General features: G+C 39.5%; 1 protein-coding gene across 3 annotated transcripts; it reads left to right on the top strand.

Moving 5' to 3' along the window:
• The first annotated feature begins 3,148 nt into the window (after positions 1 to 3,148).
• kcng2 (potassium voltage-gated channel, subfamily G, member 2) lies at positions 3,149 to 23,371 on the top strand. Of its 3 annotated transcripts, none has more exons than XM_086063381.1 (3): positions 3,149 to 3,515; positions 8,758 to 9,610; positions 19,569 to 23,371. In XM_086063381.1, exons 2-3 carry the CDS (start codon positions 8,831 to 8,833, stop codon positions 20,379 to 20,381), a joined length of 1,593 nt encoding a protein of 530 aa, XP_085919507.1. In that variant the 5' UTR covers positions 3,149 to 3,515; positions 8,758 to 8,830; the 3' UTR covers positions 20,382 to 23,371. The 3 variants fall into 3 exon arrangements, with proteins under 3 accessions (XP_085919507.1, XP_085919506.1, XP_085919508.1); XM_086063380.1 differs by having other exon boundaries at positions 3,149 to 3,633; XM_086063382.1 differs by lacking the exon at positions 3,149 to 3,515 and adding an exon at positions 3,665 to 3,875.
• The last annotated feature ends 321 nt before the right edge of the window (positions 23,372 to 23,692 follow it).

Raw genomic sequence — 23,692 nt, 5'->3', positions numbered from 1 at the left:
TAAGGCTATGCGATCAGTAATTTTATTTTCCTGTTATTTTGCTCACTTAATGGTGACCAATTATTGAAAATACAGATGTGCAATTTCAAAATGATGCACTATGTGTACTATGAGTGGCCGCTGGGAGCCCCAATCCTTTCTTTTGCACACACAAAGCGCAGCCTTGAGACGATTGCGGCGTACCTTTTCGCTCATCTGAATTTCTAATTCACGTGGGCGCCGCCAGAATAGAGGCGCCGCACTGCAAGGACGCATACGAGAGCGCGTCAATCACGGCCCGGGCGACACCTCCGCGGACCCTTCCCGCGCCCACTTCCTGTTCCGAGCCGCCCGCTGACATTTGAGGAAAGACAGACAAATTGCGCGCACAATGGATGTCATTTCTTCAAGTGCTTTCTTTCCAAAGCCATTTGGCCATTATGAGTCATTACCGCTGAAAACCTTTGAGATGCAACCTTCTCGGGTTCATGTTCTCGCAACGTTCATTTGAAAAGCTTGTCATCTCACGGAGCTTTCTCAAAAGCGGTGTGGAAGCCGGGTTCGATCACGCTTGATGCGCGCTTGTCCATTTTTGCGTTGCTGCATCTTTCTCCGTCGCTATCCAAAAAGTCCAACGAAGAAGTTTTATGCACCCCCCCTCCCCCTTTTTAGGCTTCTAATAAGCACAATTGGAGGCCATCGTTGTCAGCCATCTTGTGGGACAGTCTTTGAGACACTTCCTGGTTGCGTCTCGTAGCCACGTACGCCTACCTCATGATGCTAGGTGGCTACATGTTAGCATCACAGCTCACTGATTTGAACATCAATTTTTTTTGTTTTAACCCGAGACCAAATCGACACAATCAGAGTTCATAGTTGTAAGCCATCTTTATGTCACGATGCTAGGTAGCTACATGTTAGCATCGCTGCTCACCGATTTCAACAACAACAAAAATTGTGTTTTAATCCGTGACTTAAATAAGCACCTTCAGAGGACGTGGTCGTCAGCCATTTTGTGGGACAATCTTTGAGACACTTTCTGGTTGCGTCTAGTCCAGTAGCCACGTACGCTTACTTTGTGATGCTAGGTGGCTACAAGTTAGCATCACTGCTCACTGACTTGAACAGATTTAATGATTACAGCTGACACAGTCATAAGGTTTTAAGTTTTTTTTTTTTTTTTTGTTATTTAATGTGAAAATGTCACACCCAGACAGATTATGAGACCAATGTGTTTTTAATTTATGGTAATTTACTTATATCTTATTTAAGACTATCATTTAACAGCTGTAAATGTTCAATATGTTTATTGTTTTATTTCAAATTCTTTCTTTTTGAGACAGCCTTCAAGCAGTGTTATGACATAATTGTCCCACAAATGGAGCGGCAAAATGCAAAGTTAAAACCCTGCGGCTAATTTGAAGAGCTTGTGTCCTTGCCAACACTTTATAAACGTACCTTTTTTTTACATTGTGTTTAGCTGCACGTGAGCATCTCAAGTCAAGCCCTTGATTGTCGACCCCGGGGCTTAAGGCGAAATCCAGCGCCGCGGTGAGCATCTCGTTAATGTCGGCGGGTCATAATTAGAAGGCCAAAGTGCAGCAGCAGTACCCTTGAGGGAGAAAATGCATGTTTAATACAATCAAATCATATTGGAGAGTGAGAATGTTAAATCAATCTCACAAGGGAGAGATTGCTGTAAATCCCAAGGATCGGAAGCAAAATGTTGGAATGTGAGCATCATTAAGGAAATTCTCTGAATGGCGTACAAATGAGGCCTTCATGAGGTGGTGCGGAATTCTGACGGACGATTATGAAGCCCGCAAAGCGAAGGAACAACATGTAAAAATGCCAGATAGAGAAAAATTCAAACTTCGATGCTTAAAACTATGAGGCAGACGTGTCATCTAGCCACCGTGCTGCTCGTTTTGTTGTTGCGACAGCGTCGGCATTTTTGGTCCAAATGCAATTCATCAAAGTCAAAGACTGGCTGATAAAGTAGATCGAACAAAGTTACTCACATCAGATTGCGTAGGTTACACATTTGCTACCTCTGCCAAGCATGAAAGCACTCTTTTGTTTTTTTGGAAAATATTTTTGGCATTAAAAAAAATCGGAAAAAAAAGAAAAATAAAGCAAAAAAAAAAAGGAAAAAAAATCTGAAAAACGGAAAAAAATATTCTAAAAAAACAGAAAAGTACACACAAAAAATACAGTAAAAAAAAAATTCTGAACAATAAATACAAATCGCAACCCCCCCCAGAAATGAATTAAAAAACAAACAAAAAATCCATCAAACCAACAAAAACAATAAAACAAACAAACAAAAATAATATTTTCAAAAAAAAACAAAAAAAAAAACGAAGCCCACCAAAAAAATGAATCTTTATAATAAACCTTTTTTTTTTTTTCCATTTTAAATTACTCAAGTAATTAACTGATTAGGAAACAAAGAGGAGGATGAGCGTGTACAGTGGATCAAAAAAGACGTCCTTATAACATTAAATGTCAAAAGAATTGACACATAACCTGGTGCTCTTCAAATTTGTTGGGAATTTTATTTTTATTTTTTGTTAAGCGATTAATTGTGATTAATCAAAATTCTAAAATGTGATTAATCTGATTAATCATTTAATTCTCTCTCTCTCTCTCTCTCTCTCTCTCTCTCTATATATATATATATATATATGGTAGGTGTAAAAGCCTTTTTTTTTTTAATATATATATATTTTTATTCCGTTTTATGCACCAAAAATATTTTTAAATATTTTTTTCTGTATCAGAATAATTGTTTTGTTTTTCCAGAATATTTTCCCCCCTTTTTTTTAACCTCCGTTTTTGGATTTGTTTTATTTTAGTTTTCTCTTTTCAGAATAATTTTAGTTTTTCAGATTTTTTAAAATTGTGTTTTTTGATATAAACCCCCAAAACCTCTGAAAACAGGGGAAAACATTACCCAGAAATACTTCTTTTTTTTTTTAAATTTCGAATTAATGCAATACGCTTGCATAATAGCTCAAGTCGAACCCTAATCAAGATTGTAAACAGCCTATGTTTCATGCCTAGCGTGCCCACATTTCTTTACCGTACACACGATCTCGAATGGATCCCTTTTAAATGATAAGTTTTCCACTTTAAGTGGAGTGGAGAGGGAGGAAGTGGATGACAAACAACCCCCATGACGCTGTCGCACCCCTGTTGTATGATGGAGCGCACACACGCGCAGTTTGGGCAGCGGAGGGAGAAGCATCACCACTGGAAGCTGCTTGCTTTTTTTTTTTTTTTTTCTTGTGCACGAGCATCGTGACGGGAAAAAAAACAAACCCCGGAACTCTTCCTTCTTTCTTTCTTTTTCTTTCTTTCTTTCTTGTGCAGCTTTTTTTTTTCCCTGCCCGTGTGCTCCGTGCGCGTAAGATGCGCATCTGGGTGGACCGTGCGCGTGGTCCCGCGGCGTGTGCGTGGGAAACTTGGCGGTTGACGGCTGCGCGGACGCGCGGAACACGTTGAAGCAGATGGACGCGGGCTCGGCCAGCCGGGTGAGTTCTGGTGCGTTTACTGTCGGGTTTTTTTTTTCTCCCCCGCGTGGATCGCATGACGGCGGATGAAGCGTGACGTGGCAAACCAGAGCTCGGCGTGGACGTGCCATACACGCAGGCAAGCACACCGAATGCTACTTTTTTTTTTTTTTTTGCTTTTACGGCTCTTAAGGGGAGACTTTGGATGCGCTCAATGAATGAGCCCCTGCGATGCTTTCATCGTTACACCTTCCTTGGTGACGTCATCACTTCGCTGATAACTTCGTTATTAGACAAATGCACACTTTTAGGAAGGCAGGCGTGACGACATGGCGTGCGCGTGTGCGCGTGTAGGTGCGGAGGACCATCAGGAGGTAAAAGGTGAAGTGCATGTGAAATCGCAAGCTGTCTTTAGTCAACTTGACGTGTTATTATTAAGATATTCCCTATATAGTCCATGTGATTTATTGAACTATTTTGTCTGTTATTAAATATGGTAAAATGACTTCTTCCTTTTTATGGCATTAATGTTACGATTATAATTTGAATGATTGGATTATCATTTGATGATAGGCTAATGCTCTCCAATGAAATCATCTGACCCATAAAGTTACTACCATTACTAATGCAAGTAAAGTAAAATATATTAATATGAAAATAAAAATGTTTATGTACCTCTTATTTACTAAATTATTTGTACCCATACAAATATTAAACTAGTTAAATGCATTATAATTATGATTATTAAATCATGACATTTTGCCAGACTTCACCTGACTTACTAAATACTTTATTTTTATTTTTCATTCATTTATTATTTTGACTTTTTTCAATACAATTATTAAAATATATATTTTTTTATATTTTAAAAACTACAAATATATATATATATTTTTTATTCCCTGTAAATATTGCTCCTGCATTTATTCTAATTTACATATATGTGTTATTAATATAACTACAATTAATATTAAAATTAAGAATTATTTTTTTAATAATCTGACTTCTAAAAATAGTCAAAAAATTATTATGAAAAATACAAATAATTATTGTAACTAATAATTATGTACGTATATCAAAGGTCCCCTTTTAAAATCCTATGTCCCTCGAAACAAGATTTTAATGTCTTGAAACGTTTTGTAGTTCTAACATAACGATATGTTTCTTACTGTGGTTTGCGGAAGTGGCAACTCTTTGGAATGAGGATGATGTTGAACGACAAGCGCAATCATTGAGTGGTGATGTCACTGACGTTGTCAAGTTGAACGCGGCCTCCGAGTGGGTCCAAATGGTAAAAGGCTCTCGTGTGACGAGTCCTCTCTTTGCTGATTGTTGCAGCTCTTGACGGCCGTTTTGCATCAATCACATTGCTCTCGGGCTCATTTGCCTGCCACCATTTGTCTGTCGGTGGGGACCCCGTTGAGTGACGGGAGACCAATCAGGCTGCTTTGGAAGCTTGTCAAGGGGGGCTGGAGGGGGATGGGGGGGGGCGTTGAGGGGCTCTCTCTGCATGCTGTACCTCCCCTCACATTCTTGTAAATATTTGATTATAGCTTGACAAAGTGTACAGCTTGTATAACACGAAGTTGACTGTTCCCTCAAAAATAGCAACAAAAGCGAGTCAACCCCGAAGTGAAAATGTCTAAAACGAGGCCGACTGAGCCAGTTTTCCTGAACCAATGTCATGTGACTAGTTAAGTGTTAAAAGGCGTGTTAAATTTAGTGTTATCGCTCGCACTCGCAAACGGGTCACTGCGAGTTCCCTATTGTCATGCAAGCTGTTCACTACTTTACTTTGTAGCAAAGTGTCATTTCTTCAGTGTTGCCGTGTGAAGATATAAAACTTTATTTACACAAATGTTGCTTTTTGTGATATACAGTACGTTCATGCAGTCTCGCAAGTCCCATTTGCGTGCATAACTGGGTTTTTTTGTTTGGTTGGAAAAGTTTCTTTTGGAGGAAGAGAAATGGAGGAAGGTGACTTACATATGATGATTTATGCAAGTCCACTTGGGAAGTTGTCAAGTTTAAAATATGGATGCGGTAAAATATGAATGCAGCGAAGCTCGATTCTGAAATACACAGACTTGCCAGCCACAACAATGCGTATGCCTGCACAACCAAATCGCATCTCATCAAGAACTGTGTCCAAAAAAAAAAAAAAAAAAAGAGAAGATCTTTATATAACACACTAAAAAAATGGTTGCACCCTTAAAACTGCTGGGTCAAAAACAACCCAATTTTGGTCAAAAGTAACCCAAATTGGGTGAAATAGCTAACCCAGAAATGGGTAGAAAAGGGACTGAGCCAATGCTGGGTTATTTATACCCATTGGGTTGAAGATTTGGCCCAATCTTCAACCCAATATGTTGGGTCAAAGTAATTAACCCAACCTTGGGTAAAAGTAATGCAATCTAATCTAAATTCACTGATAACCAGCGAGTGGGTTAGGAAGACAACCCACTCTCTTAAAACTGCTACCTCAAAAATAACGAAATTTTTTGTACAAAACCCACAAATTGTTGGGTCAAATTGGAGCAGATCGGTCCAATTTTTGACCAATAATGCATTATTTTTTGCATATGAACCAACTTTCTGGGTTGTTTTTGTGCAAAGCAACCCATTTTTTGGACATAACATCCCAAAAATAGTTGGGTCAAACTGACCCGGGGTAGCAGATCGGTTAAATTTTTGACCAAAATTGGGTCAATTTGACTAAGGAATTTTAAGAGAGTGGATTCTGAACCCACTCGTTGGGTATCTGCGGATTTTGATCAGATTGGGTTATTTTTACTCAAGGTTGGGTTGATTATTTTGACCTAGGCTATTGGGTTGAAGATTGGGTCAAATCCTCAACCCAATGCGCTGGGTATAAATAACCCATCTTTTGCCCTTTTTCTACCCAGTGCTGTGTTAGCATTTCATCCAATTTGGGATACTTTTGACCCAACAATTTTGAGAGTGTCGATGATAATCTTCTGTTTTAGAGAAAAATGTACGACTTGAACAATCCGGTTATTGTGATCTCACAGTTCTAAGGTTTGGGTTTGAATCACTTCCTGTTTGGAGAACACTCCAGGTACTCCGGGGCTTCCTCTCATGGCGTGTCAGTTGAAGTGTGAATGCTCGTTTGTCTATTTGTGCCACGCGATTTGGCTGGCAATGAGGACGCGCGCTGTAGAAAATGAACAAATGGTAAACAAGCTAAACTTCAAAAAGACTGCATTGTTGTAACTAACGATTGCGCTAATGTTTTGCGCTACAAATACTTCATTATGAGCTATTCAAACCCTTTGCATAATAAATAACAGTATTAATATTTAATATGGGCTTTTTGGGACTCAGCATTATATAAGCTTTGACAAAGCAAATTTGGATTGTTTACTAGCGTCTTTATATTTGCTATGCAAATGATCTGCAAAGGGTAATGCATTTTGCACTTTGTCGGGGGCATACACAGCTGTAGTGCAGATTTTTTTTTTCACCCTAATGTATCAAGTACAGGGGGGTCTTCGGATGGACATTCACCCACTTATGGTTTTGAAGAGTTCTTCATACAAATATTTACGTATGACTTTACTACCCGTCCGTGTTAGTGTCGTTTAGCGGCAGTGTTTTGACTTAACTTTGAATTCTACGTCACCAATTGGGAACGGAACTCCAGCATTTAGAACCATGGCCTGCCGGGAATAGAATAAATCCACCAGTACTGTAAAAATACTTGATATCAGAGAGAATGACTGTAGGAACGAAAAGTGCATTATGATGGCCCATTACGAGTGAAAAGCAAACATGCTACCGCTACGCACGTACATTTTGCAGACGCCTCAAAACGTTTTCTATAAACCAGTGGTTAACTTTTGAAACTTAGGAATACATACTCTAGAATCTCCAAAATACTCAATAAGTTTACAATTATTTTTATTTTTTATTTTATTTATTTTATTAATTTTTTTATATATTTTTTATTTATTTATTTATTTATTTTATTTTTTTATTTTATTTTTTATTTTTATTATTTTATTTAAAAAAAAAATAAAAAATAAAAAGTTTACAATTATATCTACTGAAATACTGCCTAAAAGTAATCTAAATACTTAGATGGACTCAAGTACTTCCTAACAGTTATCTAAATACTAAGAAAAATAAAAACTGTATTTATGTAATGATTCTAAATGTATTACAGGTAAAAAAAAAATACAAATTGTACCAGAGCAAATGTTTGAAAACAATTCTAAATGATTCATTGCAAATGTATTGCACTTATAAGTTATTTACAACTAAACTGTACGCAAGATTGAATCCAGCGATTTCGAGAGTGAGCCCTCATACCACACTTTGAGAATCATTGCTACGAACAAACGAAAACCAGACGCGTTTTTTTACCATTTCCTATCAACAGGACGGCGGCTCCAGATGCCGGCCTTAAATAAAAGACGACGTGTCTCAGCTTGTTAACGCAAACTCGCAGTTGTGCGTGCGTTATCCTTGCGGCGCTGGGAGATAAATTGGAAAAAAAAAAACAACTTTTCGAACATGATGGCAAGAACGTGACGGTTTAACTGTGAGCTGCTGTTCTTCCTTTACGCCATTCAAAGAGAAATCCTCCTTTTTGTTTTACCTCCATTTCAAGCCATTAGTTCTTTCACGTGGACACTTTGGTGTGTGGTTGGCAGACGTGCGCGCACACACAACGGTACACTAATACAGCATAATGCAAGCTTCTCTGTAGGTCTTGCGACGCCGTGTGTTAGAGCACATCGCGCTTGAGAGGAGTGTAATATGGATAATGCATGCTTCCTTTTTACTTGCTTCATTGTATTTTCTAGCTTTTTTTTTTTTTGCCGAGTGTGCAGTAAGCACTTTGCAGAAATATATTCCACTTTGCTATGTTGTTACTCAGCCTGTTGATACAGAAACATGAAAATATACTTAGTTTTGCTTTGTTTGGTAGCAGGGGTGTCAAATATACGGCCCGTGGGCCGGAAGCAGCCTGTCACGGGGAGTGTAATCCGGCCCATGGGGCTAGAGGAACACATTCGCTACTATTTTTCAATTAGAAGTACCCGTTGTTGCTAATTTTGTCCACCGGAGGGCGCACTGAAAACCATTGAAATGACATTCGGAAATGATCTGTTTTAAGCAGATACGTCTTAAAAGGGCTTCTTACCCCGGTAGCATGGCAGTGTCAGTGAATTTCAGTCAGATTAGTCGTGGGATTCTGTCGCGGGGAACTGACGCCCTGTTTCTGTTTGTGTGACAGAGCGGCGGCGCGTTGCTGAATGGCTGACGATCCGCGTTCCTCCGGCCGTCCATTGTGAAGCAACGCGGTCGCCATGTACCAGGAAGTGGCTTTCCTGGCCGGCAGCGCCGAGCGCCAGTTCACCACTTTCCATTTCAAGCGCGTGGAGAACCCGCAGGAGGTCTCCTCCGAGAAGGGCGTCTTCTACAAGCGAGCCCAGCGCCTGGTCAAGCCCCAGGCCCGGCAGCCGGACGCAGACGACGGTGCCGCCATCATCAACGTGGGCGGCATCAAGTACCGCATCCCCTGGTCCACTTTGGACGAGTTTCCCATGACCAGGCTGGGGAAGCTGCGGGCCTGCAGCAACGAGGCCGAGATCATGGACGTGTGCGACGACTACGACGGCAGCCGCAATGAGTTCTTCTTCGACCGCAGCCCGTCGGCCTTCCGCACCATCGTCAGCTTCTTGGCGGCGGGCAAGCTGCGGCTGCTCAGGGAGATGTGCGCTCTGTCCTTCCAGGAGGAACTGCTCTACTGGGGCGTGGAGGAGAACAAGCTGGACTGGTGCTGCTTGAGGAAGCTGCGCCTCCGCCAGGAGGAGTACAAGGAGATGCGGAGGCTGGAGGAAGAGGAGGCCGAGCCGGCCCCCGAGCCGGTCGCCGTGCCGTCCTGCGAGGAGAGCCGGCAGCCGGCGCCCAGCCCGGACGAGATCCAGGAGGGCGGCTGCATGCGGAGGCTGAGGGACATGGTGGAGAACCCGCACTCCGGAATCCCCGGCAAGATCTTCGCCTGCCTCTCCGTCTTGTTTGTGGCCATCACCGCCGTGACGCTTTGTGTCAGCACCATGCCGGACCTCAGGGAGGAGGAGGAGAGGGTGAGTCCGCCTCAGAACCCCAACCCGAACCCTGGCTTTGAAATGCTAACTTCAAACCAGAACCCCTACTTTGAAACCCACAACCTGGCTTGAACCTCAACTTTTAAACTTAGCTGGGAAACCCAAATTTCAAACCCATTACTTTGTTTGAAACCTTGATAATGACTTGAAACCCTACTTTCAAACACTAAACCTGTCTTGAAACCCCAATTTGAAACCCTACACATGGCTTGGAGCCCTAATTTCAAATCCAAACATGGCGTAAAACTCTGATTTTAAATCTTAAACCTGAAATCACAATTTGAAACCCTAAACCCGGCTTCAAACGCTAATTTGAAACCATAATCCTGATTTAAAATTAACTTTCATGACACCTGGTTTGAAAACCTATTTTAAAACCCTAAACGTGTCTCGAACCCCGAAACCTGCCCCTAGAGTAATTTCAAACCCATACCTTTGTTTGAAACCTTTATCATGTCTAGAAACCCAACTTTCAAAACCTGAACCTGATTTAAAGGCCCAATTTCAAACCATAATCCTTACTTAAAACTGACTTCCACTACACCCGTCTTGAAAACCTATTTTGAAACCCTTAACTTGTCTCGAACCCCTAAACCTGTGTTGCAAGCCTAGTTTAATTTCAAACCCTTACCTTTGTTTGAAACCTTTACTATGTCTAGAAACCCAACTTTCAAACCCTGAATTTGATTTAAATCCCTAATTTGAAACCATAATCCTGACTTGAAACTAACTTCCACTACACCAGTCTTGAAAACCTATTTTGAAACCTTAAACTTGTCTCGAAGCCCTAAACCTGTGTTGAAACCCTAGAAAAATTTCATAGAAACCCAACTTTCCAACCCTGAACTTGACTTAAAGCCCCGATTTGAAAACATAATCCTGACTTGAAACTAACTTCAAAACCCTACACCTGGTTTGAAACTCTAATTTCAAAGCCTGTCTTGAACCCCTCATTCGAAACCTTAAAGTTGACTTAGAACCCTACCACTCGTACTTTCGATAAACACAATAATTTTAATAAGAAAGAATTGTGAACAAAGACCTTCCTTTCTGAGGCAGACGATGCTTAACCCACGTGTCAATCTGCCCTCGTACCGTGCCAAATACTGCCGAGGATGATTTATTCTATGCCAAATTTTCTTTTGTTGTTGTTGTTGCCTTAAGTATTGGTTGCAGGTATCAACAGCCTCCATGAGTACCCGATACCTTAAAATAAGTCCGGCATCAGTATGAGTTGTGATCAGTTTTATGAAACTAAGATGTAGTTTAGTTTTCTCAAAACAATTCCATTTTGAGTGATTTTGTTAACTATAATAACTTTGGTTTGAAAAAGCAAACTAGCCGCATACTTGATTCCTTAGTTTTGGGGGTAACAAACCAAGAGAATAAATGTGATTCAGCCTTCGGGATGCAATGCCACTCCCGTACAATTGAGATTATGTTGACGCGGCGGCCCACATGCAGTACCAGCGTCGGGCTTTGAGTGTAAATCATCTTGACAAAGAGACACAAGGCTCAGGGACGCACGGCGGCTCCTCGTGATCGTCACCTTATCGCGCCGGCTGCCTTCGCCTGTCAGCGCCGCGCCGCGCCGCGCCGCGCCGTCCCGAGCCGCAGGAGCGAACGCCGCACCGAGATGAGCTAACGACCGAGCAGGTCACGGGAAAATGGGGAGCGCTTCCTTTGTTTGGGATTTTCTCGCCTTTGCTTGCCAATATTTATTTAATTTTTTTAATATTGTTATACAGTATAACATGATGCTTATGCAATTTTTTTGAAATCCTAATCCATACAGCTAAAGTTTATACTGTATACCAAAACCAATTATAAAAGCTGAACAGTTGTTTTTTTTAATTTGTTTTTATGCGATAAAAATGTAAAGGATTCAGGATTCAGGATTCATAAATTCATTTGCAGATTTTTTTTTCTTCTGGGGGGTGAGACCAATCATATGACATTTGTTATCATGTTGCTGCCAAGGAACTACGTTGAAGTGAGTTTGAGGGACTTCGTTTAGACACAAGTAGCGCTTTGCCACAACATGTGACATCTGGATGCCAGGGAACTGCGCTGACATGAGTTGACGAACTTCATTTAGACAAAGGAAGTGCTTTGCCACCATAATCTGGCATCTATAGGCCTGCCTCCCACCCAAAACCAGGTTCCAGCTAACCCACTACAGACAATGGCATCAAAACTACTTACTATATTTAATAAAAATAAATAAATTTCATTATTATTTGAATTTTTTGGTTTGCTTATTATTATTATTATTTATTATTATTATTATTTTTACAAGTCTTTCCTCTCTTGTTTCATTGAAAAACGGTGCATTTTAGCCCCCGATGCATGTGGACTGTAACGGCAAAAATGGCGTTCCTAAATTATTTTGTCCATAGATTGTTCCAGATTGAAATGACCAAAAACATTTTGTCTTGGATACAATTCTTTTTCACTTGATTGCACATGACAGTCCACTTGCATTGGGGCCAAAGCGGCACCATTGTCAAACCTTGTCACGTGGTAATGACGCCGCAAAAATGGGTTGGCTAGTTTTTGCATAATTCTGCTTTAAAAAACCAAAAAGTGGCAATCCAATTTATGCCTATATTTTCGACTAAATTCATAAACTAGAACTTCAAACATGGCCAATTTCCTTTTACCATCGAGTATTTAAGGTTAACAAATGATATATAATAGTTGCAAGAACAATGGTGGTGTTGCTTCAAGCTGCCTTGTAAAAACACACCAGTTTTGAGTTTGCTATTTTCAAGAAGCGTTTCACAAGAAGGAAAGCGATAAATGCTAACAAGGCCGCTACCGTCTCACACCTCAACAATAACCTGTGATCACACTTTTATTTTTACTTTGCAATTTGTTTACTTGCATTCAATTAGTAGCTGCACATGGACGACTGCTATAAACCGCAACAAACGCGCACCAGATCGTGTAGAGGTGTCAATGCTTTAACACCTAGTTTGGATGCATGCTATCATGACACACATTCTCTGAATATTGTCTTCTTAAACGGGAAACAACAAGTAGGGTGGTCCTCTTTTGGGAGGACAGAGCACTTTTTTTTAACGTCCTGTTTGGGCGTACGGGGTTTTATAAATTCATGAAAATGTCCGGTTGACGTTGAATGACTAATAGGAAGTGGAGTGCACCGTGTTTACCGCAACTGGTACTACGTCCTCATTTTGAAAATATGGTCACCATAATTTACAACAGCAAAACACAAGCACACACTTAAGGAAAATGTCTAGATATCAAGATAGAAAGCGAGCTAGCCTAATGTAAATGTCTTTATTATCTACATAGCCAGCTAACTAACCTAAGGTCAATGTTTTGCTAGCTATGTAACTAGCCTAAGGTCAATGTCTTGCTAGCTATGTAGCTAGCCTGAGGTCAATGTCTTGCTAGCTATGTAGCTAGCCTGCCTAAGGTCAATGTCTTGCTAGCTATGTAGGCAGCCTGCCTAAGGTCAATGTCTTGCTAGCTATGTAGCTAGCCTGAGGTCAATGTCTAGCTAGCTATGTAGCTAGCCTAAGGTCATTGTCTAGATAGATAGATAGTGATAGAAAACGTTCTTTGTTTTCTTGCGTGTTAAAATAAAACTCAAAGTTGAGATCTGTGAAGAGGTTTTCTTGCAAGAAATTTATTACAGAAAATTTCTGAAGACAAAAGGAACCCACTGAATCCGTGTTCTTCTCCAAATGTGTGTCGTGAAAGTGGACTCACCCCAACTTATACAAAAACAGTGTTTACAGGAAATGGTCTCTCCCCCCTCCCTCCTGTCCTTGAGGGAGAGTGAAGTACAAAAAAAACAGATAATACATCTTCATCTCATATCTTAGTTCGCTCCAGATGTAGGAAAAATAATTAGTCCCGGCACTTCCTTGACCTTTTGACCGGATAATTTATGGACAGAAACTCTGCTTGCACTTTCAAACATATACTCCTTTAGATAAGAACAGAAACCTTATTAGACATTCCTTTCCCAGGGAAGAGAACAAAGACACTATACATCGAGTAAAATTGAACAAACTGTTTTCTTATTACTACACAGCTATAACTAAATTCAAAACGGTTCAAATATAAATTGAAACAAAGAATTTTTTTTTTAACAATGTTAACAATAGATAGATAGATAGATAGAAAGCACTACTGAGCTTCCTCCTTATCAAAAGTTGATAGATATTGATTTACTTAACGTGTGCGCTCTTAAGTTTTGTCTTTTCCAGTGAAGCGGACTGAAAACATGTCGTTTCCGTGCTCGCGTGAATCCAAACAAGGTGTTCAAGAGGCGACGCGTACTGTAAACTGGCCCTTTAAGTGATCGAGAGCATGTTTATTGCAGTTCCTGCAATTGTCGCAGTCGTCGCCCGTGATTGATTTTCAAGTCTGTCGCGTCGGACGTGCTTTGTTAGCACAGTTGGCGAAAACGCACGGCGTGCTGTTACTTGTGTTTACAGCCGAGCACTTTTTTTCTTGCAATAGGACTCTGCATGGTGAAGTGATTGAGCTAATTACAGCCGTCTCCTCCGACGGAGGGGCGGCCACTCTCACCCCCACAAGTGCCGTCATTACAGAGCATCCATTAGGCGTGATAGGCAGCCTTTACATTAGTGCTGATCTTCCCCGCGCTAATGAAAGCATCGCGTGGAAAAATATGGTTTTGTGCTGGCGAGGGGTTGTGTTGGGTAATGAATGGAAAGTCATGTCAGGGAACAAGCTGTTACATCGGACTCAAACTCGTCTAATCTCGTACAAATTGGGTTGACCTTGGTGGGGGGGGGGGGTCTGCGCTTTGCAGGTCCAGAATTGTTTGTTTGTTTGTTTCTTTAATTTGAGGATAAAAAAAAAAATCTACGAATGGTTAGCAATCACCTGCAGTAGTTGATGTCACTTTACTAAAATGGTGATAATTTTTGTAGTATTGCCATTTCCCATAAGCGTTAAGAAAAAAAATCAACTAATAAAAAAATTTTTTGCTCATAAAATCACAAGTGACTTCTTGTAAAATTGCTCCTCCTTTCTCATAATATTACAACTTAACTCGTAAAATCCTGACATTTTGTCATACAATTATGGATTATATTTATTGCCCCTCACAATTCAATGAGTTTCCATTGTAATTTTGCCCCAATAAGATCCTAATATACATTTGCAAAATCATCCCAGCCACTCAAAAAAGTAATCATCTAAATACCGAATGAACAAAATTCAAAATACGTCGTCAACTATATTATATGTATCGACGTGGACTGCTGAACAAAGTTGCAGCACGGGGGCGGTCAGGCTGGTAATGCAACACAGGGAAATGGTGGTGGTTCATGCGCGGTGGTCACATGACCTGTCCTGATGATCGCGGCACGGAGCCAAGGACAAAAAGCGCAGCACTTAAGCCTGTCTGACTCCTCTAATGGCCAGTCCAATTTTGCAAAAACAATTTCTTCTCTTATCTTGAAAAATGTCATTTTATAGTTGCCTGTCAACTGTGTGCGGATGAATGTGGGATTAAACATGTCAATTGATTTCACATATAGTTTTGATGCCCTCAGTGAGAATCTCCAAAGTAACCGTGAGAATAAAGTAAATGCATTGGATAAGAAAGTGTGTCCAAACGTATAACGTAAAAATAAAAAGAAACAAAGAATGGGATTCGGAATTGTTTTTTCTTGCAGTAATATGACAATACAAAAAAAAAAGTTCTCATAAAATTAGGACTTTTTTGTTTTGTCAAACTGCAATATTACAACTTTATTCTGATAAGATTCTACATTTTCAAAAGTATGTCAAAGAGTGATTAAAGATTACATGCCTTATTCCAGAAAATAGAAATAGAAAACCAAATGTTAAAGCTGTACTCAAGCTAGCACTGCTAGTTAGCTAAATTGTTAGCATGCACCTTTCTCCACCAAGCTTTTTTTCGTATTGTTTTTTTTGTTTTTTTAGTTTGGTATGATTTGCCGTCTTTTGGTAAAAATGTTCCTGACATTTTCCTTCGTTTTTCAATAAATGTGCATGAATCTTTACGCCAAAATTCTGGTACTATATGACACAGTTATCTAAGAACTGGTATATAATGACAATTACTTTACTTTAAATGCAACAACATATGTGGGATTAAGGTTTTCATCAAAAGCGTATACTTTTGTATATATATTTTTTTACATTGCCTATGAAAAGAGATGGCTGGCAAATATCAGGATAATACATGACAAGTCCAGCGAGGTGAGCTGTTGTGTTCAGGGACATCCTGTTAAATGAGGATGGTGAGGCTTGCAGACTGCAGTTGCTTTGATTCCATTAGTGCCACTCATGCCTTCAAATCTTAATCCCATTGGGATTAAACAGCACCTGGGGCTTCATTTAAACTAATTGACATCTGGCAAGACCATCGACTTGTTTTTATTCATTTCTTTTCTTAAATCAAGGGACAGGGGACATCCTCCAAACGCTTCTCCGTAAATCCGAAGCTAACAAATCCGATCTTTTTTTTTTTCCAAACAAAGGAAGGAAGTACTAACGGATATTGAGTGGGAATTCTCGCGGGGATGTGAGAGTCCAGTTGTGTCACCAGCTAATCAAATATGGAGCTTTTTGTGTTCCGGAAAGAAGACACCCATCACTCAAATCAATTGCTACAACTATGGCAGAATCTTCACCAAGGTTAAAATATATTTGTTTTATTACTAAGTAAAATGAGAAATTCCTGAAACTAAAATGAAGAAAATGTAGTGCATCTTGTTTGTCGGCCGGTTTGTTAATTAGTATTGCAATTTGATAATAGCTGTAATTATGTTGCTTTGTTTATTTGTTGTTAGTAAGCAGGCTACTTCCTGGTTTACGGAGAATCATGTAACAAAACAGGATTGGTAAATTTTTAACTCATTCACTGCCATCAACGGCTATAGACGTCAAAAATTCATTTGAACTATTTCTATTCGTTTAACAATTTTCCCACTTTTGCTAACAAGAGTATGAAAGCCTAGACTTTTTTTTGTACATTTAGAACAGATATACATTTTTTGATTAATCGTGAGTTAACTAGTGCAGTCATGCGATTAATTACGATAAAAAATTGTAATCGCCTAATTTTTAATAATCTTTTCTTAAAAAAAGATTATTAAAAATAAAAATAAATATTTTTTTAAAGAAAAGATTATTAATAATTAGGGGCATCAGGCGATTAAATTTTTTAATTGTATTTATTTATTATATTATATATTATTATTAAATTTGTAATCCTAATTAATCGCATGACTTCACTAGTTAACTCACGATTAATCACAAATTTGATATCTGTTCTAAATGTAAAAAAAAAAATTCTAGGCTTTCATACTCTTGTTAACAAAAATGTAAAAAGAAATGTTAAACTAATAGAAATAGTTCAAATAAATTTTTGACGTCTATTGCTGTCAATGGCAGTGAATGAGTTAATTAAGGGAGGGGAAACTAGTTTCACCGTGACTCAAAATAGCAAAAACAAAGAAAAAACATATGCCAAAAAACAAAGGGGAAAAATTGTCAAATTGGTTATTGTTTGTTATTTAGCAGGCTACTTACTGGTTCATGTAAAATGATGTTACGTAAAGGCATTGTCCATTTTTAAGTCACAAAATAAACAAACAAATAAAGTAACTAGTGCTTAAGACTACATGGAATTGGAAAGCAAATCGTTTTTTTTAAAGATACCACACGGCTGTTAGGAAGGTGTGTTGAAGCTCCAAAACACACACACACAGCTTCATTTTGGAGCGCGCTGATGCATAGCAAACAGGGCCAGTAAATAAACAGAATGAATTGATGGGAAAAGTGGAGGTGAGGAGTCAACAGTCTCCACGCTTGTCTTGAGCTGTGATGATGAACTCCTCTGACAGGAAGTTGAAAGCACCATTGTTAGGTCGTGACATGTTGACAGTGTCACGTTTGTTTGGACCCGATTAAAAAAAGAAAAAGAAAAGCTTTTAGTGATCATTTACATCAAGATTAGCATATTTCATAGCGAGATAGGAACATCTTCTGAATATATGTATTCATAAATCGTCCATCATTTCACTTGACTCTATATATAATGCCGATTGCGTTTGGCACACTTAAGTCATTGAATACGAACAAACATTATTATTATTATGTTTCCCGCATGGATGGAATGCCTCCAAAACGGAGAATTTCAACATAAGAGCCTGCAGCCAAAGCCTCGGGCGGAGCGCCTGGGGGGGCTGGCGCTGATTGTTGTTTATTTCACGCTCTCGGAGGACTTCAGTCACTCGCGCAAATAAGAGTGGAATTAAATAATAATAATAATAATAATAATAGTTGGCTACTTTAAAGTGAGCGCTCTCTTTGTCTCTGCTTGGAAACGTGACAAGTGGCATTTTCATCCAAATAAACCCCCAGGTGAAAAATAAATAAATAAATAAATAAATTGTATGTTCACGTTTGTCATGGAAGTCAATGTCGACTGCGCAAATGCTTGCAGAACAATCAATATACAACTACTTCCTATTTCTCACCAAATCCAACAGAGTGAATGCTTAATAAGACTTAAAAGGCAAATGTGTAGAGATGAAAAGCGAGGCGGTTCTCCTTTGCACTGCGCTTCAGGGCCGACTGACTTAATATAACCAAACAATGTCTTGAAATTATACGGCGGAATATTCATAAGCACGGACGACGATGAAAGATGAGTTCAGGGTTGTTGTTTTTAAGCACACCTTTGATGGTGTGTGTCATTGCCTTTTTGGTTTTCACACTTAATGAGTGTTTGTCGCCTCCTTTGTTCATCAGAAACAAGGCAAGGCTATCAAAGCGCGTCGACGGCTTGACACTTTGGAATCGTTCTTCAAAGACTAAGCAAAAGGACAATTACGGGTGTATTTAGAACAAGCACATGCCTTATATGTCTGTTAGCTTAATGCTAAGACAGGCTAACAAATAGCATTTATGTTGCCAGTGTTATAACGCTTCAAGCAATGGTTATTTGAACACAAATCTTTTAGCAACATGTAGACAGTCAATATAACAACACTCACAGGCGCATATTCTTTATCCTCTGCAAAAAAAAAACAAGTAATTATTGCAGCTTATTAGACACTTATGCTCTTTTTTTTAACATCTGCAATCTGCATGCATGAATTCTACACCAGAAGGCGCCACATAATCAATTTATCATGGTGGACAAACTTTAATTCTTTATATTTTATTTAATGCTATTATTGTAGTTTTAACATTAGGCACAACACTGTAATGGCTCTTTATTTATAAATACTTATTAAAAAATCAAATTATTATTTTTTGGGGTAATTGAAAGATGATTAACTGAAATGATAAAGTTAAGTGATTATTGAAAACGAGGTTTTAAAGCCACATTACAGTCTGAAAATTCACGTTGCGCAAAATTTTTGAAAAAAAGTAAATAATTTAATAACCTTAAAAATGTAGTGCATATAAAAATGTATTAAAAATTAATACCTACATATACATTTATTGTTCTGACGTAGGGATGGGTTAGTAGTGGTACCGTTACCATGTATCAGTATCGGGCTGATACTATTCTATTTCGCGGTTAGCGGTTCTCGTGCTCTTGTTTTATGATCAGAAAGTAGAAACTAGAAGAATAGAAAATTGCAAATAATTACATTAAATTTTAAGGAAAATGCTACATTGTGATAAATAATAAGGTATTGCTGTAAAATTGTAATTGTCATTTGGGCAAACCTAATGTATCAAAAGTACGAGTGGTGACGGTACTTGATATCCATATCAGAGACTACTAAACTCAGTATCGTTATAAAAAAAAAAAAAAGAGTGCGCTCGAACATCTCCTTCAAAAGTTAAACACAAGTGAATTGTACTCCGGTAGTCAATCGTACCTCTTGGGAGTCGTAGACGTCTCTTACCTTCATGTCATTATGGGTTCGCCCTGCAGGGGGAGTGCTCCCAGAGATGCTTCAACATCTTCGTGCTGGAGACGGTGTGCGTGGGGTGGTTCTCCCTGGAGTTCGTGCTGCGCTTCGTCCAGACCCAGAGCAAGTGCACGTTCCTGCGCACGCCGCTCAACGTCATCGACGTGGTGGCCCTCCTGCCCTACTACATCACCCTCATCGTCGACTCGCTGTCGGTCGGCGGCAAGCCGGCGGGCTCCGGCAACAACTACCTGGAGAAGGTGGGCCTGGTCCTGCGCGTCCTGCGGGCCCTGCGGATCTTCTACGTCATGAGGCTGGCTCGCCATTCGCTGGGCCTGCAGACGCTGGGCCTGACGGTGAAGAGGTGCACGCGTGAGTTCGGCCTGCTGCTGCTCTTCCTGTGCGTGGCCATGGCGCTCTTCTCGCCGCTGGTCTTCCTGGCCGAGAGCGAGTTCGGCGCCAAGCAGGAGTTCACCAGCATCCCCGGCAGCTACTGGTGGGCGGTCATCTCCATGACCACGGTGGGCTACGGCGACATGGTGCCCAGGAGCATCCCCGGCCAGGTGGTGGCGCTCAGCAGCATCCTGAGCGGCATCCTGCTCATGGCCTTCCCCGTCACGTCCATCTTTCACACCTTCTCCAGGTCCTACGTGGAGCTGAAGGAGGAGCAGAACCGAGCGCTGAGGCAGAAGCCCGATTCGCAGGATAGCACCAAGTCGCAGAATAGCGAAGACTCGCAGGAGACGGACAGCTACCAGGCCGCCGCCGAGGCCGCCATCTCGGCGGTACAGAGGAGGAAGTCCATGGCTCTGCACAGAGCGCAGATTCAGACTTAAAAGGCTCTTCCAGGGGAAAGTCTGGAAAACCTGACTCTGGTCTTCAAGGACTTGAATCTTGGATTGGAGTTTTTGCTTGGACAACGTGAAGCTTTGTTTGGAATTTGGAATCATTGCTGATCAATTCAAAAACAACCCATGAGTCAAATACTGTTACAGCAGATTAAAAAAAGAAAAACTGCCATGAAGACTTTTTATGGGTACACACAGACGACAATCTGGACTAAATTGAGCATTAAATTGATCAAAGTCCGCAAAGGTCCTATTAAAAAAACTGTGAGTCTCAAACCTTTTATACAAGGTACCACCCTAAAAAAAAATATTTAGCTCTCCGAGTATTACCACAATCAGCATTGAGCGTTGTCAAGCCCGTATCCCACTGAAGGATGAACATTTGCAGACTCACCAATGTCATTTTCACGTAGGGTTTTCTTCAAGGCTGCAGCATTTCCTCAACATTCTCAAAACATTATTAATAGTTCCCTAAACAGTCCTATTGGTCTTTATTGCCTAGACAATAAAGACCATTAAGATTGGAGAACCAGTAGGACCGTTTAGGAAACCATTAAGACTGTTTAGAGAACCATTAAGACCGTTTAGGAAACCATTAAGACTGTTTAGAGAACGTTTAGGAAACGCTGCAACCTTGAACGGTCTTAATGGTCTTTATTGCCATGACAATAAAGACCATTAAGACTATTTAGAGAACCATTAAGACAGTTTAGGAAACCATTAAGACTCTTCAGAGAACGTTTAGGAAACACTGCAACCTTGAACGAACCCAAAAGCATTTTTTGTTCTGCTCAAAATTTGATGGCGACAATTAAAAACGGTTTGAGAGTATAATGCGAGTGTGTGGCAAGTGTCTTTGCAACGTTTTGCAACACTTAAGGAAGCCTGCCGAAAAAGCTACGTGCGCACGCCATCACAAGCCTGCACTACTCAGTGAGATATGGGCTTCAGAGTCATTATTTCTCTCTGATTTGCTCAAAAGAAGAAAAAAAAATCTGGCAAACTATTGTTCTGTTCAATGTTAGCTGAACAGCATCATTTTGATCGAAAAAGCAACAAATTCAATAAAAAGATCAGTCCAGTTGCCTCAACAAATAATTTTTTTTGGTGGGGCAAGTGCATTGGTACGTTATTTATTTATTTTTAAGATACTGTGACAGTAACTTAAAAATGGCAATTATGCTTTTAGTCTAACAAAGTTTTAAACCTGGTCAATATTTACAACGGCAAATCCCTAACCTAATATGGAAAAAATGACCAAATAAGCTAACAGTTAGTTAGCCTAGTTTCCTCTATTACTTCATTATTTTGTATTTTCCAGACATCTGGATGTCTTGTGGCACAATGCCGCCTCTCATGGTCAGTTTTGGTACTACAATAGAAACCTGGTCATGGGGAAAAGATTCGTGATTGGCAGTGGAGGTTTTGCTGTGACTGTGAGAGCCTCACATCAAAAAATTAATTCAATTAGGAATTTGCGAACCGCTTAAGTCACACGAGACTATTGAGCCTTCATCCTAATACTAATGACTTCTTCTTGTTTTTGAAGCATTGAGGGAGAGTAGTGATTATAGGAATTATTGATGTGCTGTTTCATTCAGTACGCAGATGTGTGCCGGGCTAATTATAAGCTACAACGAAAGCAAATTAAATAAATAAATAAAAGGCTCGACATTCTGTCGGGAAATGAGACTGACGAGGAAATGACAACAAAGGATTGTTGCCAATGGACTGAAGGAAAACACGAGGGGAATTGTACTGTATGAGGAACCATGAGTCTTGTCAAAAAAAAAAGAAGGAGGATTTAATAAGGTCCAAGAAAGAATTAGCTTCAGTTTATACCATTTTTTTTTTTTTTAGGTTGATGATGATGATTCAAATCTTTAAATGATTCAAATCTTCATGATGATCCTAATCTTAAATCTGTATTTAAAAATGTGCTAGCCATAATTTTTTGTATGCGATTGAGTGTTCCGACTACCTTGATCAGAAAATGTTTTGGGTTTTTCACAAGTTACATTACTAAGCATTGTATATTTTCATGGAGCAATTTTTGGGGCGTGTTAACAACCATTCAAGTGATGAACCAGTATGTTATGAAACATTTCAGGGAATTTAACTCATTCACTGCCGTCGACGGCTATAGACGTCAAAAATTCATTTGAACTATTTCTATTCGTTTAACATTTTTCCCACTTTTGTTAACAAGAGTATGAATACCTAGAATGTTTTTATTGTATTAGAACAGATGTAAATGAAAAATTAATTACGATTAATTTTTTTTATAATATTTTCTTTAAAAAAAATAAAACATAATATTATTTTAAAAAAAAAAGTTTTTAAAGAAAAGATTATTAAAAATTAGGGGCATTAATTTTTTTTAATCGTAATTAATCGCATGACTAGTCTTTCACACTCTTGTTAACAAAAAAAAAAGTTAAACTAATAGAAATTGTTCAAATTAATTTTTGACGTCTATTGCTGTCAATGGCAGTGAATGAGTTAAGAATGAATGTCGAATGCTTGGATTTTGTGTTTGATTTTTGGGAACGATATCTTTCTTTCATCGATGTTGTGCGTTATCAGTCGCTGACAACCCTTTAGTCATATCTAGAGCTTGGCTGGAGTGCAAAGGGCAAAACTAAAAGTACAAAAAGCCTTTTGATACATTTCCCCACTTGGGCAGCAGAAACAAAACAGCTGACACGCTTTGAACCGGGCCGGGCTTATAGAAATAATGGATTTCCTCAAACGACAAGTGCAGTTTGTGACTTTGTGTCACTCGAGTGCCTTGTCAGGAGAAAACGACAGCGTTGAACTGTGAAGTGTTATTGGAATGAAGCTGTGCTTTCGTTTTTAAAAAAAAATCATACACGGGGCATGTTTAAGATGGAGCACATAGCATGAAACTATTGCACACAAACACTTTTAATATACTTTTTAAAATGGGTGGATGGAATGAAACAACCTGGAATGTATTGATTTTGTTTTGTTTTAAAAGAGAAAAAAATAAAAAGATTTTAATGAATTCCTGAGCAAGAAATTGTCGGTTAACAATTCATTACACGAAGGACGCACTGAGCTGCAAGAGTGCGTGTTGTTCCCTTACTTCGACTTGTGCTGAGAACATCCTAAATTGTTTGCTCCTGTGGTTTCTTTTTTTCCCACCACGTTCGCTGTTAATAATAAATGGCCTGTTTCCACCAGTGATGTTGGCTCAATGCGCCGCCACTTTGATAAACAGCGACAGCGACCTCCCTATGAGGTGAAGGTTTCTCAGGGCTGCAGAACAGACACAG

Source organism: Leptonotus elevatus, chromosome 19 (assembly GCF_054856555.1).
Source record: "Leptonotus elevatus isolate MCC_2025b chromosome 19, RoL_Lele_1.0, whole genome shotgun sequence".
In the NCBI taxonomy this organism is placed as follows: Eukaryota; Metazoa; Chordata; class Actinopteri; order Syngnathiformes; family Syngnathidae; genus Leptonotus; species Leptonotus elevatus.
The sequence above is the reverse complement of the archived record's forward strand: the minus strand, read 5'-3'. Positions and strand labels throughout refer to the sequence as shown.

What these genes read in the sequence shown, in the direction of transcription:
- kcng2 (XM_086063381.1), top strand. Translation starts at nt 8,831, where the DNA reads ATGTACCAGGAAGTGGCTTTCCTGGCCGGCAGCGCCGAGCGCCAGTTC. An exon ending in TCAGGGAGGAGGAGGAGAGG is followed by an intron (nt 9,611 to 19,568) that starts GTGAGTCCGCCT and finishes TTCGCCCTGCAG; the next exon opens with GGGGAGTGCTCCCAGAGATG.